The sequence below is a fragment of the Mauremys reevesii genome, linkage group 7 (genome assembly GCF_016161935.1).
Source record: "Mauremys reevesii isolate NIE-2019 linkage group 7, ASM1616193v1, whole genome shotgun sequence".
Classification (NCBI taxonomy): domain Eukaryota; kingdom Metazoa; phylum Chordata; order Testudines; family Geoemydidae; genus Mauremys; species Mauremys reevesii.
The window spans coordinates 116,624,138-116,643,490 of record NC_052629.1 but is presented as its reverse complement, the minus strand read 5'-3'; the positions used below and the strand labels follow the sequence as shown (position 1 = coordinate 116,643,490).

General features: G+C 38.9%; 1 protein-coding gene across 43 annotated transcripts in view; it reads right to left on the bottom strand.

Annotated features, from left to right (window-relative positions):
* Positions 1–1,159: 1,159 nt before the first annotated feature.
* FOXP1 (forkhead box P1) overlaps positions 1,160–19,353 on the bottom strand; it is a 498,462-nt gene continuing 480,268 nt past the window's right edge. For 42 of the 43 annotated variants that reach the window (XM_039482867.1, XM_039482868.1, XM_039482896.1 and 39 more), the window contains 3 exons: positions 18,092–18,161; positions 13,434–13,600; positions 1,160–5,926 (listed from right to left, as the gene is read on the bottom strand). In XM_039482867.1, coding sequence (XP_039338801.1) covers positions 5,782–5,926; positions 13,434–13,600; positions 18,092–18,161 — 382 coding nt within the window. In that variant the 3' untranslated portion in view covers positions 1,160–5,781. Of the gene's footprint in view, positions 5,927–13,433; positions 13,601–18,091; positions 18,162–19,353 lie in introns of those variants that run through there. The other variant, XR_005583190.1, reaches the window with a different exon arrangement.

Sequence of the window (19,353 nt, the reverse complement as noted above, 5' to 3'; positions counted from 1 at the left end):
AGCTAATTAATATCGAACCGTATTAACATACGCTACCAGTGACTTTAAGCAAGCTAAGTAAATTTGATTTAAAAAGGTGGGGCCTTGTCTAGTTTTCTAAAACTGCAATACACATTAACATTAACATTTTTATTCTCTATATTTAGATTATTAAAAGTTTCAAAATCAATACCTTTCTGAGACACTACTTTGTAACTTATTTATTTTTTGCCCTGAAAGTAGTTATCCAGTATAATTTTATGGCAGAATATTTTTATAAAATCATTTGTACTAATTTAAGCATTTATCATTATATGCAAAAAGATTTCTTGATGAGAATATTATAGACGGTGCGTGTTTTTGACATTAGCATTTTATTTGGATGACTAATCTTGCAGATGTGAAATTTTAATGAATTATTCATGGAAGTCTCTCCTCTGAAATTTTAGTTTGCTGCTGCTAATGCTAGTTATTAAACATTTTATTTTTCTTTATAAAACTTGAAGAAAATAAATGTATGCTTACTCAAGAGAAAAGGAGGTGGGCTTCTTTCTTTCAAGTTTGTCTAAGATGACAATGTCACTTTGAACTTTATTAATTATGATTTGGCCTAATCCTCTAAACCCTTTATTACCTAGGTATAATGATTACAACTCCGAGCAGTTCCTACTGAAGTCGACGGTACAGTTCTCAGGACTTGGAAGCATTTGCAGGATTGGACTAATCCGGCACTCATGTCTGCGCCTTTAGGGTAAAATCCAGAGCACTGTTCAACTCTCTGACTACAGAGGCCAAACCCACTGCTTCTATTTGCGAACAGATGCATTTAAGGGCCTGTTCTGGGAGGGGCAGAGTGCCTGCCAATGAAGTCACATGGTGTTGAGCATGTTCTGAGCTTTGGAGGATCAGGTCTATGCTCACCGTGGCTGAAGCATCCTGATAAATGTAGATCCAGACGCTGCCACACGCTTTGCTTGGGAAGACTCCTGTACTCATGCAGAGCCCCACTGACCTGGACGGGATCTCGCCATTGACTTTATGGGGACTCTGGTGAGGTGCAGGGGCCTGCCCATGGGGATCCATTTGCAGGATGGGGACCTTAGTGAATACAACTAACATGAGATAATAAAAGGGAAAAAGAAAACAAAAACTTAGGACATGGCAACTTGTATTACCAGTGTGAACAACCAGCATTTTATTGCATTTGAGAATGCTATAATGTCAGTAATTAGTACTGACTACACAACATTTTTTATTGTCTGTATCAACAGACATGGAATGATGGAATTACAGTTGATGTAAGGAATGAGTTTCTTTTATGCCTTATCAAAAAAAAATCTCGTTACTGGCAGCACATACACATGAAGCACCATGCTAACAGTCTGGACTGTACCATTTTCATCAAGGCTTATGGGTAGAAGATATTTTGTTACCTACTCTGGGTCCATTAAAATGCAGCCATAACTGCAAATTTTACTCTCAAGACTAGAACGCTAAGTGATTTCTGAAACATCTAAAAATTCAGTCTGAGTACATTAACCAAAGGTACCAAAGGGTTTCAAAAGAGTTTAACACATTCTTCACGCTATAAGGAATGTAGCTTGTTGGCAATCTGAAAACTACAATAGTTTAAAATTATTTTTAAAAACTTTTATACATACGTATATATAAAATAGCTAATGATCTGCAGTATCTGTAGAATCACAATCCCTGCCCCATTCTCTCTCCCAAAATCTGAGTTTAAGAAGAGTGCGGGAAATTATACTTGAACTCTCATAAGCGACAATCAAAAAAGGTAATATTTTGTGGTCACCGTTGTTCTACATAAGCCTTGATTTTTCATATCACTTCTAGTCAAATGCAGAAACCTAACAGGTTTTACATTTACAAACTTTTCTTTGTGGACAAGGAAGGCTTTGACTCTCATTCCTGACAGCGATTTACCTGATACATGGTACTACTTTCATAATGTACGCTTTTCTTTGAGAAAAAAAACATGTAACAAATTGTCTTTACATCTTGGCACCTTGTAAAGTTTTTTTTTTCTTTATACAAAAGTTCAATAGTTTGACACGCCCCATTATTAATCACTACTTCACTGATAAACTTTGAAAGTGTGACCCTGGAATTCATCATGCAAAATATTTACTGCAGCAGGAGAAAAACATTTTTAAAACTTTTTTTTTCTTTTCTTTTTTTTTTTTTTATTACACTTTTCAAATGTATGAACCTTTGTTTAAGACAGCCAGAAATGGCAGTGGTAAGATAACAGAAGGGGTGGGAAAGTATTAAAAAAAACCCAAACAAACAAAAAAAACCCCAGCTTAACACAAACTGTACAAAAGAGGCTTCGATCAATGATAACAGGAGAAAAAAAAATAATCGGTCAACTATGTTACAATTTAAAAGCAAAAAAAAAAAAAAAAAAAAAAAAGGTCAGGGATTTTCTCCCACATGTCAGCAAATGTCATCCAATATTCTTAAAGCAAGGATAACTAAATAAAATACATGTGCAGCATATTCTGCAATTCCATTACATACAGTAGGTTTTTTTTTCCAAAGCTATTTTTTTTTTAGTATAGTTAATATAAAGCAGTTGCACAAAAAGCAAAAGGTGTTTTGACAAACGGGTATGCATTTATTCCTTTTGAGGAATGGTATCTAAAAAAAAGGGACCTTTTCCCCTTTTCTCCCTCCCTCCCCCCCAAAAAGACAAAGGCTCACACAGACACATTGGGATATATATGTACAACATAATAAACCCCACCCTAAAGAAGCAACTGTATATCCAAAGGGATACAGAATCAGAACTGTAAAAATCATAGTGAAGTTTGCTTGATGTAAAGCCTGAGATTTTCAGTTGGTTCTTCTGCAAGGCTGTGACACCTGCCAGATATGTTAAAATCTAATTTTTATTTCTTTTTCTCTTTTTCTTTATTTTGCTACAGTCTTTAGACTAAGCATGCAAGACATACAACTAAGTGCAACTGAGTGAAATGTATTTTTTATTTACTCATTCCCTAACAGTTTGAACTGAGGTATGCGTACTAACAGTTTCTCATGCTGTTATCTTTACTCATGTCTAGCTACACATGCTGAGAATGAACTAATCTACCAGATTTTTATCCTCTTTTGAATACCGAACTAACCAGCAAACCACTCAGTTTAGAAGCACAGGGACCACTTCTCATGATCCCCATCTGGCTACTGCCGGCACATCATGAAGCTGCCTGGATATAATTAAAAAAAATTTTTTTTTCAAATGACCACAGACTGCCCTTTTTTTCCTTTTCTTTTCTCTCGTTTAAAAACAGAATGCAGAGTTGAGCTTCAGAAAAGTAACTGCCAATAAAATGTCTTGTACCAAAGCTTATGTGTGGACAGGAGTGTTATTTCCGTATGAAAAATGCTGATCAAAAACTAAACAAAACTCGGCAAATGTGCCAAGACAAACCAAAAATTAAAGCAGTCATCTTAGCACAATCCTTAAACAAAAGTGGCATACAATCTGTAAAAACAAAGACCCCAAAAATATTTTTTTTTCATTCTAGGAATACTATTATGCGGTCCAGTAAAATTGTGGGAGCTTTTCTGTTCTCTTTTGTGTTTTATTAAACTGTCTCCTTTATTTGATACTCCAATTTTCTGCAAAACAACTGCACTCGCTTTCTCCAGCTCCCTTCTTATGGCTCCCCCTGTAACACTGTTTCCTAGTTTTAACCTCAAAAGCTCTTCTCGATTTCTCTTTACAGAATTTCGGTTTGGTCGCTGTAAAGGAATACGAATAAAAAGTAACTTTGGTTCAGTCATCTGCTTGGCCAGCTAAATTTACTAGAATAAAGGAGCAGTTTCCCTCTCAGGTTAGCAATAGCCCATATCTTGTCATTTCCCTCTAAATTCTTCAACCTCCCTTGATCAACAATAAGAGGATATTTGGCTTCATAAGATAAAGCATATAATAGAGAACATAATTTACCTTTGTGTAATATCTTTGGTAATTTTAGGGGGGGAAAGGTACAAAGAAGAATATAAATTAAGCTCTGAAAGGCTTTTTTTGAAATAATAATAATTAAACAAAAAGCTACAGTCCTACATAAATAAATGAGTGACAGAAAAGTGGTTGCAGAATGAAAGTGTGTAGGTGTTTGGTGACTGAGGTGTACTGACCTGTAACAACAGCTTTCTGTATGTAATGTTTGCTTTGAAGAGCACTGCCAGTTTTACCAAACAAGCCCCAGTGCTCTTTCCTTCCCCCCCATCCCACTGTTTACTGTTTTCTACTGTGAGGTTTTGATACTGGCTGGTGTAATATTGCATAACAATCTTAACTGCAGTACAGAGTTTGCACAGTTGAAATTATTAACACTTTAGCATTAGTGGGCTCAGTCCTTATTAACTGCCATAACAAGTTCAATCTGAAATCTAATTTGTATTCGAACAGATTAATGCCACCAAGCAATCCTGAACTGATGTTTAACTGAGAAACATTGCCACGTATTACAACAGTTTAATGAAGTCATCTTTCCAACCACTATTCGCAAATGAAAAATAATAATAAATGTACAGGTACCCAGCTTGGTAATCTTAGATATTCCAGAAAGATTTGTTGGCCCATTAAAACTCATGTTAAACAACTGAGAGCCTGCCACCGGAGTATTCATTCTCTAATGAAGTGAATTCTGTTGGTGCTGCATATGTTTCTTTGTGCTGTTCAATTTTGTGGCATTTGCTAATATTCATTCACCATTGCTGCCAAAAAAAAAAAAAAATCAAAAACCAAAACCAAAAATCAAAAAAACCCTGTTTTGTGGAATGAATGTATGTTGCTTCCTACAGTATTTCTATGTTCATCTGTCATTCATTCTCATTCTTACAGTACTTCTTTTCTCTCTCTCTCTCTGTTGGACGACCCTTCGGTGTGTACAGTGCAGCATTTGGGACCTTTTCAAAAAAACAGACACCAAAATGGAATGTTTTCCATAGCTGAAGAAAACATGGTGGCATCTGAAGGAGACTGGAATGAATGACGGAAAAAACTACAAACAATTCAATGACATTCAGCTTCGTATAATAAAAACACCTATTAACATTCATCACAAAGTACAGAAAACATTAGGCCTTCAAGAGGCCCTGGGCCGAGATGTGGCCTGAGGTCAGAACTTAAAATGGTAGAGCAGAAGTGGTGGTGGGGGAAATAAAAGCAATACATTAAAAAGTTTGGGATAATATTTCTTGTAACCCCTTGCCAGTACACACACACACACAAACACACACACACGCACGCACACACATGCCTTCCCCATCCCAAATGGAAGCAAAAAAAAAAAAAAAAGGCGTAAAGGCAGTGATAACCAACATGCAGTACTGTGCAAATATGTTGTCCATTGGAATCCTTAAAATCTGGGCAAAGGCTTGATCTGCAGTTTAGGTGTACATGCTCAGAGTTTGATGTCCTCAGTGTCCAAAATTGGCAGGACTGCAGTCCAAAACCTGCTGCTAAATGTGAGTAAGTGAATCAGTTTAGCAAATTTACAACACTGATGTTGACTGTAAGAGAGGAAAATCCCAAGTACCAAACAAGTCCATCCAATGCACAGAGTACAAATTCCTTTTTTCAACAAAAAGTAGAAAAATCAAAAATACTCCCAAATGGGATACTTGATGGCACTAAGAGTTAACATATTTCATAGTTGTCAAAGTGTACTGAAAATCCTCCAGACTGTACAATAATGGAGAGATTTCACAGCTAAATTTGACGTGTTTTTCCAATCTTCATTCTCAGGATAATGACGTCAGGCATACTCATTCTATGTCCTCATTTACAGGTTCATCTTCATAATCTCTGTCATGATCAAAATCTGGACTGTGATTGGCTGTTGTCACTAAGGATAGCGGGCCTTCGTTTTCGTCCGGATCCAACGGTTCTTCTTTGACATGCACAGGGTGCCTAGGAAAATTAAAACAGTCAATCAGCAACTTCCCTGTTTAAAAATGACTCTGTCCTGCTTTGGCAATACTAACATTTTTTGGAGAAATTGGAGGCCTGATTTCCAAAGATGCTGAGCACTGGGCAGCTCTGACTAACTCCTACAGGAGTTGTGGGTTCTCAGCATGTATGAAATGCGAGCCCTGAACTTTTGTGTTTGCTGCTAAAGAAAAAAAAAACTACCAAAAAGCGTTTGCCTAAGAATGTGTCTACAATTACTTAGCTTCAATGGGAACGTATCCTGGGAAGTGCACTTTCTTATATATGGTTTATTCACGGGATTTAGAGAATATGCTCTCAACTGACGTATTAAGTTGATTAACACAATCTTCAGCTAAATGAGTGAAATAAGCATAGTAAAGCAAAATAGTGGTTTGTCAACCCACTGAGCTGGTGGAGGCTGGGCTAATCATCGCTTGCTGTGTGTTCTGCTTTTCTAGTTAACATGCAGAACCTGTGAGACAACTCTCCAGAGGACGACCCCAAGTGAGGTTCTATCATTAATCAACTTCAAGCAAACACAGCAAAGAGACACCATGATACATGCTTTAAACTCCAAATTAATGCATATTTTTACAAACTGTCAATAAGGGAAGAAAAGCTCTGCCAGGAAACACAAACGGAGAGGAAAAGGCTCGCTCAACACAACAATATGATAAGAAAGCAGAGCCCTAACGAGAATAATAACACTGTCAGCTGTAAACAAGGCAGAACATGATCCTCAGCTCATGGTGGGCACAAGGATGCACTAAAGAGATGAGATCTGCCAAATTTCTCATTATAGAATAGCACATGAATAACCCGCAGGGGAATGTGGGCTGGTCATTCCAAACGGGTATAACAACAATTGAAAAATGTTGTTCGTAAATCATATTTACAACAAACCCTTTACAAATACAAATTACTTTTTTTGTTCAGTAGCTTTTGATATGTAAAACAGCCATGTGAGTCAATACTGTCTTGTTGGTGGGACTTCATAGGAAAGTAGGATTTTATTGACATTATCAAGTATTAATAACGCGACACGCCAATGGAGACCCTGTTTGCTTCCTAAATAATTGATATTGCAGGCAATCCCTTAAAATAAAGTGTTAATGAGTTCAAGTCCCATTCTGTTTCTCGTTGAGTTGCTATTCACCTCCCACAGTCTGGTTGTTCTCTAGCCAGTCTGATTTAACCCTTTCATGTAGGCTCTGTAAAGAAAGACTTAGTCATCAGTGCAAACGTTCCTGGTTAAGAACTTTTTCTTCTTCTTACAAAGCATAAGGTGCCAATAAAAGGTTTAAAATCATTACCCTTCACTTTATAATTCTGGCTAGATGGGAATGAAAATGCTTTCTGTTTCACTTGCCTGCACACAATACAGGAAAAACACATTTTCAAACTAAGCATCGAATCCTTGTTTCTGAACTAGTGGTGAACACGATTGCCTATCTTGTAAACTCAGTTGTTGCACATGGATGCAGCAAGACAAGCATGTAATAACACCACCACCACCACCTAGCTCTTATATAGTGCTTTGGGACAGCAGATCTTAACGTGCTTTACCAAGGAGCGCAGTATTGTTATCCCCATTTTACAGCTGGGGAAACTGAGGCACAAGGAGGCAAAGTCACTTGTCCTAGGTCACCTAGCCAGGACCATCTTGTTGCTTTGTGTCTGTACAGCACCTAGCACAATGGGGCCCTGTTTCATGACTAGGCCTCATAGATGCTACAGTAATATAAATAAAGAAGAATAATGGTGGTAGAGCTGGGAATGAAACAACAGTATTACTAGGCATTGCTACCAGTCCAGTGCTTTATACACTAGCCCACAATGTGTATTCACATGTGTTACCAGAAGGCAGGACCCCTTTGGGAGCCCCTGACTGGGCTGAATGAGAAAATTATGTTCTGCAGCCAGCAAAGAAGCCAAAGAGAAACTTGTATATTTCAAGCTATGTGATATCTTTGCAGGTGAACCACCTAGAAAACGTGTACTTCAAAAGTCATGATACTCTAGATATTGGTTGCAGTTTGAAAATGGATTAGGTTTGGAAGAATCCACCTGGCTGACTACACAGATTTCTAGTATCCGCTGTGAATGCCTTTCAATCCTTCCACACTTCAATTTCTTGAGTTGCAAAAGTAACTAGATCAGTATGTGTGAATTAGCTGCACCTTGCATCCCATCCTGTATAGGAGGAGCAGGGAGAAATGATCCCATCACAGAGGCATATTAGAACTTATCGAATACATTTATTTATTTTTTCAGTTTATGAAAAGGTGCCATATCAGCATGTCTCTGGGGGCAGGTGCAATCCACAGTGAAACACACATTAGCCACTGATCTCTGAACCTTGGTATAGGATGGGGACTGGCAACGTTTGGCATGTGGCCCACCAGAGTAAGCCCCCTGCAGGTTGGAACAGTTTGTTTGCCTGCCGTGTCCGCAGGTTCAGCCGATCGCAACTCCAACTGGCCGCGGTTCGCCATTCCAGGCCAATGGGGGCTGCGGGAACCCGCGGCCAGCACATCCCTCGGCCCGCGCCACTTCCTGCAGCCCTCATTGGCCTGGAGCAGCAAACCATGGCCAGTGGAAGCTGCGATCGGCCGAACCTGTGGATGCGGCAGGTAAACAAACTGGCCCAGCCCACCAGAGGCTTAGCCTGGCGGACCACGTGCCAAAGGCTGCTGATCCCTAGTATAAGATCTCCTAAAAGTAAGCATATATTTCCACCACACCCAGGCAAACATCTGTGAAAACAGATGGGCCTCACACTGTGTCCTAAAAGGTACCCACACTCATTATTTGATGGACCAGTGGGAAGCAAATCCCCCAGTTACTAGTGAAAATACCTCCACACACTGGCCCCTGATTTTTTTCTATTTAGGACCTCAGCAGAGCTCAGCTGTCACAAGGAGAGAGGTGGTTTTTCAGATAGTTTAGTTTTGACACAACTGTGGAAGAACAGACTTGCACATTTGGGAGAAGACTCAAAACAAGTCGTTAGGAATCAGGGCCTGATCCAGAAAAGCCCATAAGAAGTCTCACTGAAGTCAATGGGGATAATCACATGTTTAAAGTTAAGCATGTGCTAAGTGCTTTGTCTCAGGTCTCAATCAACAACACACAAAGAGATCAATTATATTTCTAACTAGAATATACCAGTGTTATGATCATGCACTGGGCTTTTTCTGGGTGAAAATTTGAAAAAAAAAAAAGAAGAAGAAAAGAGCAAGTGATTTCTACATTCCTTTATACTAATGGCAGTAATATTGATTATTGTATTCATTTAAAAGTCTTGCTCATTGTGTTTTTGTCTTTGCTGCCATTTTGTTTTTAAATATCGTTTTTTGTTATTTGTGAAAAATTAATACAGGTTGTTTTTTCAAAAGTAGGTAATATACCCATGCCTTCACTAGCAGGACCAATTTTTGCCCCAGATCCCTAAGTGGCCCCCTCAAGGGTTGAACTCACAACCCTGGGTTTAGCAGGCCAATGCTCAAACCACTGAGCTATCCCTCCCCCCGGTAAGGACACACTGATGTTTTATGAACCTGAAGTGGTGACGGGGGGAGGGCTTCTTCCCCGGGCTGTGCAATTTCCAAAGCCATTGTTCACATATTAAAGTGCCAGCACATCTAACCCATCTATTAAGCTTATGCACCATCACCAAGCTCTAACAAAGATGTGTCAGCAGATAGGGTGGACACTGGCTGCACCTGTATCTCAAAAACAACAGTCCTTGTATTTAATTGATCGGTTCCATTTCCAATCAGCACAGTAGTTTCTTAGGCCAAATCTGGTTTAGTTTCTCCCCAGGGCATTAGATGCAGCAGAACTCATGCCATTTTGCTTTGGAGATTTGGGGGTGGGAAGAGCTGGGGATGCCGATGCACATTAATGCATAACTTGTCTACTGCACTGTTGTGCTCTATGGGGTCAACCTGCATGCCACCACAGAAAAGGCCAGATAGTTGGAGCCACAACTACACAGAAAGAGAAGCTGCGCAAAAGCCATGGTGGCTGCTAAAGTCTTGTGGCTACAGTAATGGATGGTGGGTTACTATCTTTCCCCCTCTTCCTGGTTCCATGGATTTCCCCGGGATATGCCTTTCAATCTGTAGAAATGTTTGAAAATGTCATTAGGAAATCCAAGATCAGGCCAAACTCACCTGCTTTAATGCAAAACTGAAATACAATCCAGGCTTTTCCAAAAGGTTCTTGAACCTTTCCAAACCAACCACAGGACAGCGCATGGTTGTGGTTTGAAAGCATGTGAAACTGGGCGGTTTTGACTGAGTTTCACTTTGAGGTTTGGGTCTGTCCCCTGAAGTAATTTACAAAGCACTGGGGATGCAAAGCCAAGTGAATGGAAACCAATGAAAAGGGCTGAATGTGTGCAAATAAGACAAAGCTACAGAGAGTCACAAAGCTCTAATATCATGATCTATATCCCACCTTCCCCCGGGTATTTAAGGGTGGGTAAATGTCAAAGGAGTGAGTCCAATTTGAAGGAATCATCTCCCCAGATTAGTATGTTTAACTGAACTATCCAAACTTCAAGCAGAAAATTTGCATGGAAAACAAACAAAAGCACAATCCAGCCCCTTGTGTGGTATTTTGGTGGGAGCCGCAAACTGGCATGTGAAAATGAAAACCCACTGCTTATTATTCAAACACCTCAAAACTACCAGCTATGTTCAGTGTAAAGAGGTTAGTGTTCAGAGATGGGGAGATTTTTATAATTTTCCAAACCAGTTTGAATCCCTATTTAATACATCTCAGAAATGGAATCTAAGTAGCAGCATTTTAACACATTTCATTTAACTGGAACGTCAAAGGCTTCAGAAGGGGTTAACAATAAATAACCTTACTGAACACAGATTTCCCTTCTTTTCACATCTGAGTAATTCTTTTGTTTGTCCACTCTGGGAACAGAGGACTTTTTAATAAAGCGGACTGTTGTTTAAAGCCACTGTGTTCTGGTGGTGCACACAGCATGGAATAGTTTGCTTTGTGGCTACCTTTGGAGCATATCAGGATGAAAGTGTTATGTCCCCAAGCTGTAATTATGTGACTACTTTCTAGTGTTTCAAAAAGGGGGTGGGGGGAAGAGTAGCAGTAGTTCAATGTGTCATAAAAAGGAAAGAAATGAATGGTAATGAGACTTCAGCTAAAGTGTTGTACTTGCTTAGTTGTCATGTTAACAAGGTCTTCTAAACCTTATGATAAAGTTTAAGGCTTGATTTATTCCAATATACTGGAACTGTTAAAAAACAATTTGCATTATGGCAGAGAAGCGTGTTTTGGAAAAGAATAGAGAATGTCATTATAAAGTGTACTTAATGGAAATAAGATATTGCAAAGAGTAACTGTCTATGACACTGATAGTCTGCACTGGAAATCTGATGTTGACATATAATTATATTTAGCAAACAGTGTAAACCCTGTGACGTTTGAACAGCATCCTGCTTCGTGGCCTTTCAAAGTATTTCAAAACACTTGTTTAATGGGAAAGCCCACAAGCTGCTATCAGGGCATACACCTTGCTGCATTTTTACTTATACAAAAGGAAATATTCAGTACGGAACACGCAGTATCAATTTGAGAATATGGACTCATTCAGGAAACAATCGTTTTCATATTACAACACAAAAAGGGTTTTTCTGGTTGATAATGACAGTGAGATATGCTCGCTCTCTCTCGTATTTCTGAGGTGCCTCTCACCTTGGTATCTAAGTACTAAATAAGGGGTACTAAATGCAGTAAAGGCCACAGCTATGCATATGGTTCTAGAAAATGTGCTACCCTGCTTTTCACTGACTGTTGCACTTCCCACCCCATACTCCCTTCAAAAACAATGAAATCTTAGGTGAAAGAAGAAGTACATGAACTGTACTAGCCCTGAGTCTTAAAAAAAACAAACAAAAACAAAAAACCCCAAAAACCATGAATGAAAGGACATTTATAAACATTCATTTCTGTATGTTAGCCCAGGAGAAGACCTTATTCTTTAAAAAAATTCCATTTCCTCCTCCTCCACTAAAACCCTACGTGGGCATGGGCAGAGTATAACCACTTGTGACTAAAATTGCCTGAAGAGGAATCCATTTGTGATAGCACTAACAGTGTGTCACATAACGCTACTTTGGGAAAGATAATTAATACTGCACAAACAATCACTGTAAAAGCTAAACACATTATTCAAATGTTTTGAAGTAAATGGTAAAAGACAATGTTCAAATTAATTATGAATTAAAAATGAATGTTGCCATCTTTAAAGATTATTTTTCAAAGCACACTGTGCACTGATTTAAAATGCTGGAATATCAAAGTATCCAGAGCTTTAGATTCCTGCCCCTTTCCCTGCTCCCCCACAACATATTATGCAGGTGGGAAACTTTTTTCCCCCATTAAATGCTAATTAGTTTCATAACTAATTACTCTGCTGGTATTAGGTTAATGTTTTTCTACTTTTTGATTCAGACCTACTTTTGTAAATCTCGTATTCAAATTACTTTGAAGTAAAAGGTTACAAATTACTTGTGTTTTTTGGATTTTTTTCTGTTAATTTGCGCTTTGGTAACCGAGTCTCTGATTTTACAGTCCATTTTAATGAACAGTTGGATAAGCGCACACTGTGTTTCATCTATGTTTACTCACAGAAGCAGTCAGCCGCTCCAAATAAACAGTTTTTAAAATTTGAGAACTACGTGACCGATAAACTTGGCTTTCCTTTCCAGCTGCCAATTATCCCGTATATAATTTGGGGGCGAGGAGAGAATTTACAGCTTTTCAAACTCAACTCAATCATCCATAAATATTGAACACGCCCACAGGGGCAGCACACCATTCCTGGCTTATCCTTTCCTGTAACTAGCATTCTGCCCTGGTGCCATTTACATTTAGCATGGACAGCAATCTCCCATTACTTCATGTGGTTATACAGGCACTCGTTATATTGCCGTCTGTTGCTATAATGTTCCTATTAATTTTCCTTTTGATATTTTAAGAGCAATCTATAAATCATGCATACCTTCACATGTGCCATCATTAATGCCTAGCAATACTGTTGTTTGCTGAAGATTATTAGAAACCAGCTAAACAAGCTCATTCCCCCAGCTCTGCCCCGTCAAGCATGTTTACTGGGTAGTCTGAAGTAGAAAGAAACGAAAACTTCTCATAAAGTTGCCTTAAGAGTGTTTTTGTAGCTCTGTGGTCTGGGATTGAACGAAGAGGATGGCAAGTGAGTTAAGAATTTTATAGCTGTGTGCACTTGTCAGACTGGATTGAGTTGACTGGTTTTATGGGGAAGTTGGTAAATGACCCTTTTATATTCTAATCAACCTAAATATTTTCAGAAGCTCAGACTTTTCCTTTTGCTGCCCAGGACTGAAACTTTAGACACAATCTTTGAAGAATATCACCGTTACATTTTAGCAAACCCCTAGACAAACACACACGTATATGCTCTACTTACATTGCTTGCATAGGGGAACGTCCTGGACTACTGTCACTCTCATTACTGTTCGTATGCTCCATTGCACCATTAAGATCTTCCCTCATAGCATTGGCTAAATTGCCCAGAGTGGGATTTCCCATGGAAGCAGTAGTGTATAGAGGTATACTATTATCAGCCATTGAAGCCTGCCAAGGACACAGAAAAAGTGTATGAAGAAGCATGTCTCACATTTTTATACACTGCACAACACAATCACATATTCAAAAAACACTCTTCTCATTTACATGAGTTGCAACTGCTGGTTTTAAAAATGTGTTTTCAAAAAGGTTTTGCACTGACTCCACCAGGGGAAACGTCACATGATTTGCATGAGGATTTAGGAGCTGAAAACTGAATTGACCATTGGCCCACAAGAGAGAACAGTTCCTGCTATTCCCCATTTGGATATTACAGCTCACGGAAAAGGCAAATTTACCTTTTCTACTTTCATGATAGCCTCAAAAATAATAGTGTTTCTTTCTTTAGGGGGAAAAAAAAAGTTAAAAAAGTAATTAGAGCAAACTCACTTGGCTGAGGATTCCTTTCTACCAGAGCACAAAACTGTCATGACATGACTGAGAAGTGATGTGTGAGCAGTTACAGAGGGTTAAATTTTTCTCTTAGTTATGCCAGCGCAAATCCAGAGAAACATCACTGAAGCCAGCTGAGTTACTCTAGAAGCACACCAACATAACTGAAGTATGAACTCGTCCCTATAATATTTGCTGTGTTACTTTAGCATTGGTGAGAGAAATCTAAGATTTAACAAGGCAGGGTAAATTAGGATGGCATTTTCTATTTTTTTAATGCTCTGATAACTCTGATATTATCTTAGATATTGTAGATTTGATACCATTCAGACATGATTCTATTTCTGATAAGTACTGTAAGAGGCATGTTTTAGTCATCTTCTAAACGTAGGTCTTTGTAGAAAGGGAATAAACAGTTAAACCTTTTCCTTCTTATTCCAGATTTACTGGTTGCTAGTATTTATTCTATGCTCATGTTTGATCATTTTGACAGGGCTGTCCTATGATCAGCGAGTCAGGCTTGCAGCATGTTAAAACCTCTTCTGGGCCAGCATAATCCCATCATGTAGTGATGGGAATACAGCAACTTCAAGTCCTGATGTGAGAGGAGTTCATTTGTTGGTCCGGGGGGTAGGGGTGTCTAAAAGGAAGCAGCCCTTTGAAACCAAAAGACCATTTTACCCATCTGTGAACCAACGTCCATGGCTTTCTGAGACGTACCAGCACGGAAAGCCACAGATGCTGGCTCTGCAGTGGTCAACCTAATTCAGGGGAAAGGTCAGCCTTCTGCTACAGTCAAGCAAAAAGAATCCATCAGCACCACGGCTGCAAGACAGCCCAGGGGAGGGTAGTTCATGCAAATGAGCTTCCCACCTAGTGCTCTCTGCTATTGCTGATTCTTGGGATGTTCTTCACTTGCTGCCATTGTTGCTGTTCGAGCACAAGTGTGCATGAGGGAACGTCCCAGCTACGAGCAAAACCTCCCTTTTAATTCTCTCCCAGGCTGACCTTCTAAACATCTGATCGCATGTGATCCTAAAAGCTACTCTAACAAAGAGGATTATTTTTATCTTTTTGATTCAACATGCAGCAAACTAATTTTGATTAAGGGAATGTAAAGATTGGCTCACATTTCCTGCAGTTTGCAAAATACTAAGGCAAGCTCTTCCCCCATAGAGATAACTTGTAATTGCAATAAAGCAATTTATTTGGGAAAAGGTGGAACAGAAGAAGCACCTGATATAATTGTTTCTTGCAAACCACAATTCGGCAAATGGCCTGATTCTCTGCATAAGCAGGGAGCGATGGGTAGTTCGGACTCGTTATCCGGAAACACTAGTAGTTTCTTGAACCCCTTTAGCTGGGAGGTCAGGCTGTGGACCTCTGAAGATGATTACTGGTATTGCCTGGTTTTATCCACGATGGAAAAACACACTCTGTGCTCAAAATATTGGTGCTCCTGGTCACAGGTGGAAGCAGAAAGGGCAGAGGCATATCAACATTTTAAAATAACCCAGCAATGCTAACTGAACTGTTCAGAACCAGCCAGGAGGGTTAGGACCGCTTTAAGTGTTGGGAGGAGGTTTGGTCTGCCCTTACTTTATCCCTCAGTGCTGCTCACACTGGAGGTGAAAAGGGAGCAAACCCCACAGGTAACGAGCGGGGATGTTAATGTTTTCCACATTTCACAGGACAGACTCATTAGTCCTCTGTGCCTCATACCCTGTTCTACTCCTTCACACAGGAGCTTACACCACCAGGTCTGCAGGGAGAGTGTAATGGCAGTTGCTTCACCTTTGCCTGGGGTAGAGAACATATTTCAAGAGTGTTCTTTGCTTAATCGGGGAAAATAGGGTGGAGGCCCTGGATCTTCTGGGAGACCAACCAACACTGTCAGGACAGGGAAAAATGCTTCTAGGTCTTCCCCAGGATGAGACCTGGAATCCCTATGCCCTCCACGCACAGAGAGGAGAAGAGAAAGGTGCTTCTTCTCCCTGACCATGAGGGAAAGCAGATATCAGAAATGTCAGAGGTGAGTGGGTGCCGCTGAGGAGGCACCACTACCACCTGGAGAGAAAAAAATCCAAACTTTTTTTTGAGGCACATAACTTTGAATTTTCTGTAGGCCTCAAAACAGGAACCCACCAAATTTGTGAGTGTATACAATGGACAGGTCTGTGCACATGCTACAGGATATGCCCAAAAACATAGGAGGCACACTACTAGTCAATAATTGACAATTTGTCTCAATATGTCCACAGACAGGAAAATCGTATCATAGACTAGGAAGTTTATTATACAAACCAAGTCATTTGACACGTGTTATCTTATGCATCAAATAGTATGTTATGCCAATTTTTTTTCTTTTTTTTGTGAATGCGCCGAGTCCTTTTGAACAGTAGAGAACACGCCACAATTTTTGCAGAATACCACGAGATGTGTGTTTTTTGCTAGTAGTTAGAAACTGTCTGACAATAGGAGGGAAGGAGCCTGCTGGTATATTTTAACCCTAATAGAACCTTGTATTTAATTAGCACGAAGTTATCTTGTGACCCTGTTTATTGACAAGACTCAAAACCTTTAGCAAAAACTGCCCACATTCTCATCTGAATCGAGTTTGTTTTTCTAGTGTTATTGGAGAACACAAACACACATTACTCCCTAGAAAAAAAACTTGAAAATGAAAACAGTTTTGAGGGTATCACAAAAGACAAGAATAGAAGAAGATGTAAACAACAACAACACATGTTTCAGAAAGAAGACATGAACAGTCTGTATGATAAGCATATTAATTGAAATTAGTCACATAGTTAACAGAATCTGAAGGAATGCAGGATCATTTCATTTTTGCCTTTCAGCCTTATGAATATAAAATGTGCTTGTAATCTTAACACTATTCAACAGACAAAGCAGTCTTTAAAAATCACACTTCACAAGGCTCACGGGAAAATAAGTTCCTAATGAACGGTATTTACAGTTGCTTCATTTAAACATGCTTTCATTTGCTTTTCAGAAGTTACTGCATTAACTGAAATAATTAGGAGAAATGCACAGTGTCACTTTTCTCCTATTAATCTGTTTTCTTGGTTTTAAAAAAAAATAAATTGCTTAGATTGCAAAGCTAGTAAATCTTCCACAACATTTAATTGCCCAAACACCACATTTAATCCACTGCACTGAGTTTAACCTTTGATGAACATCTTGGGAAGGTTCTCTATGGATGTTTGGGGCTCCATCCAGAAATTTGCTACTGCATGTGAGGATCTCATGGCAAGATTAAGGCCTTTGTAGTGATTGGGGAAATAGTGTGGAAGAGGTGTGAAAACACATAGTAATTAGTAGGCAAAATACCAAAATGCTTGTCACTTATGTGAGTGGTTCTTATAGTGAATACTGACTTCACTGGGGAATTTGAACCAGATACAAATAATTTTATTAGAAGTTTGCACAGTGAAAGAATGAGGAAAATATGTATTTCTTTTGTATAGAAACACAAAAGATGTTTCAGACACACACAAATATATATTGTGCACATATATTTATTTACATATATATTGCACATAATTCCTGTATTGTGAAATATCTGAATATTCTTTATAATTTCTGACATCTCTCTTTACAAAGTGAACTAAACCTTTGTTATTTAACAACAACAGAAAAACATGAAAAAATAGTCCTTAAAAGAAGGTGGGGAGGGGGAAAAAATGATCTGCTTTCCCTTTAAAGCCAGGAACAATAGAAGGTCATGTGACACAGTATCCTATCATTCAGCACATTAATAGCTGTGCTAGAGTAATTACACTTGTGGTATTTTTGCCTCAAGTGAAATTCTGAAATAAGAGGATGGAAATTATGATACTGCTGATAAATATTAATAAGTGAACTTTTAATTTTTTTGCCACAATATTCAAAATGCTAAGCATCTAGCTAATGCTGAAGCAGCCTGATATGTGTTTGCCTCCAGGGACTATGATGCTTTATGCACTTAAGAAAAAAGTTTAACGGAATTAAAATTTAATATCTAATTAGAGCAAGGCTAATATATTTTGAAATGAGTGGGGAAGACACATGCCTCTGTTGCATATTTGCTACAGTCATTAATCTTACCTGTAAAGCAGCATTGAGAGGTGTGCAGTAGGTGTGGCTGGTCTGTATGTTTTTAATAAGAGAAGGGTTACTGCATAAGAAAAACATAAAAAGTAGAGTTAAGTGCAAAATACTCATCTTAGTGTGTTTCCATCATGTTACGTTTCCTCCCATATCAGAAAACTACAGTCTGTGTTGTTTGCTATAAAAGTTCTCTTCTGTTTTTTAAACTTTTATGTTTTAGTTGTAAGGCTACCATATTTGCATTTGCCTTTATTAAACATGGAAGACCATTATTTAAAGCTCTAACAGCTACAGCATCTCGTGTTCTAATGCCCTGTTTAGCATTTGTTTTCTACTTAGCTGTGTATCCAACAGAATTTTTCCAAAGTTCTTCCTATCCAAAAGTAAGTTACTGCATAAAGGTCCATAATAAGATCACCATTAAAAGCATTATGGACTCTTAACTCATACACTGGCTGACTTATGAAGTAGCTAACATCACTGGCTGCACAGTAGAATTTTGATAAGTAGGAACTTCAGAATTCTTGCTTTCAGAGTTGTATTGTTTCCTGCTGGACAAATCTCCAACAGCACAGTAGAGTGCTTGGCTGTGTGACAGCCCAAAGCATTTTTGTTGTGGGTGATGGAGGGGAGGTGGAACGGCAGATGTTGTGGCACTAGAATGAAGTGGTAGGGAACATTAATGATGCCACTCTGAGTCACGGAGCGCTCACAAAAAAGTATCCCACTGTGGTTCTTTGAACCATTACTTTAGAATACCACAGTACCTTTGTAGCCAAGGTTTATAAAAAGGGGCCTGGATTTATAGAATGTGTTGAGAATTCACCCCGTCTCAGCTGGGCACCCAAAACCCACACACCCAAGATCACTTTTGAAAAACCTTGCTGAAAGTAACAAGCCAGGGAAGGTCCAGGGCAGACAACCCCAAAAATGTACATAATCCACACTACAATTTTATTTCTGTTTTGAAACAGAACACAGTGATAACTGTCTTAAACTGACCATCCTTGAGACCAGCAAAAATCAGTTGCCCTGGACAGGTGGTCTTCAACTAAAGGAGAAACAAAATTGTCTTGGGAACCTTTGGGATATTTTAAAGTGCTTTTAGAAAGAGGGTGGTTTGTTATTTGTAATCTTTACTACAGGTCCAACTGTAGTAATCATTGTCAAAATGCTTTGGGGCATTTCAGTTATTTATTTGAGGAATATTGACTTGAGTTTCTGGGCGAAGAATTGTGAAACAAAGCACATAACTGAAT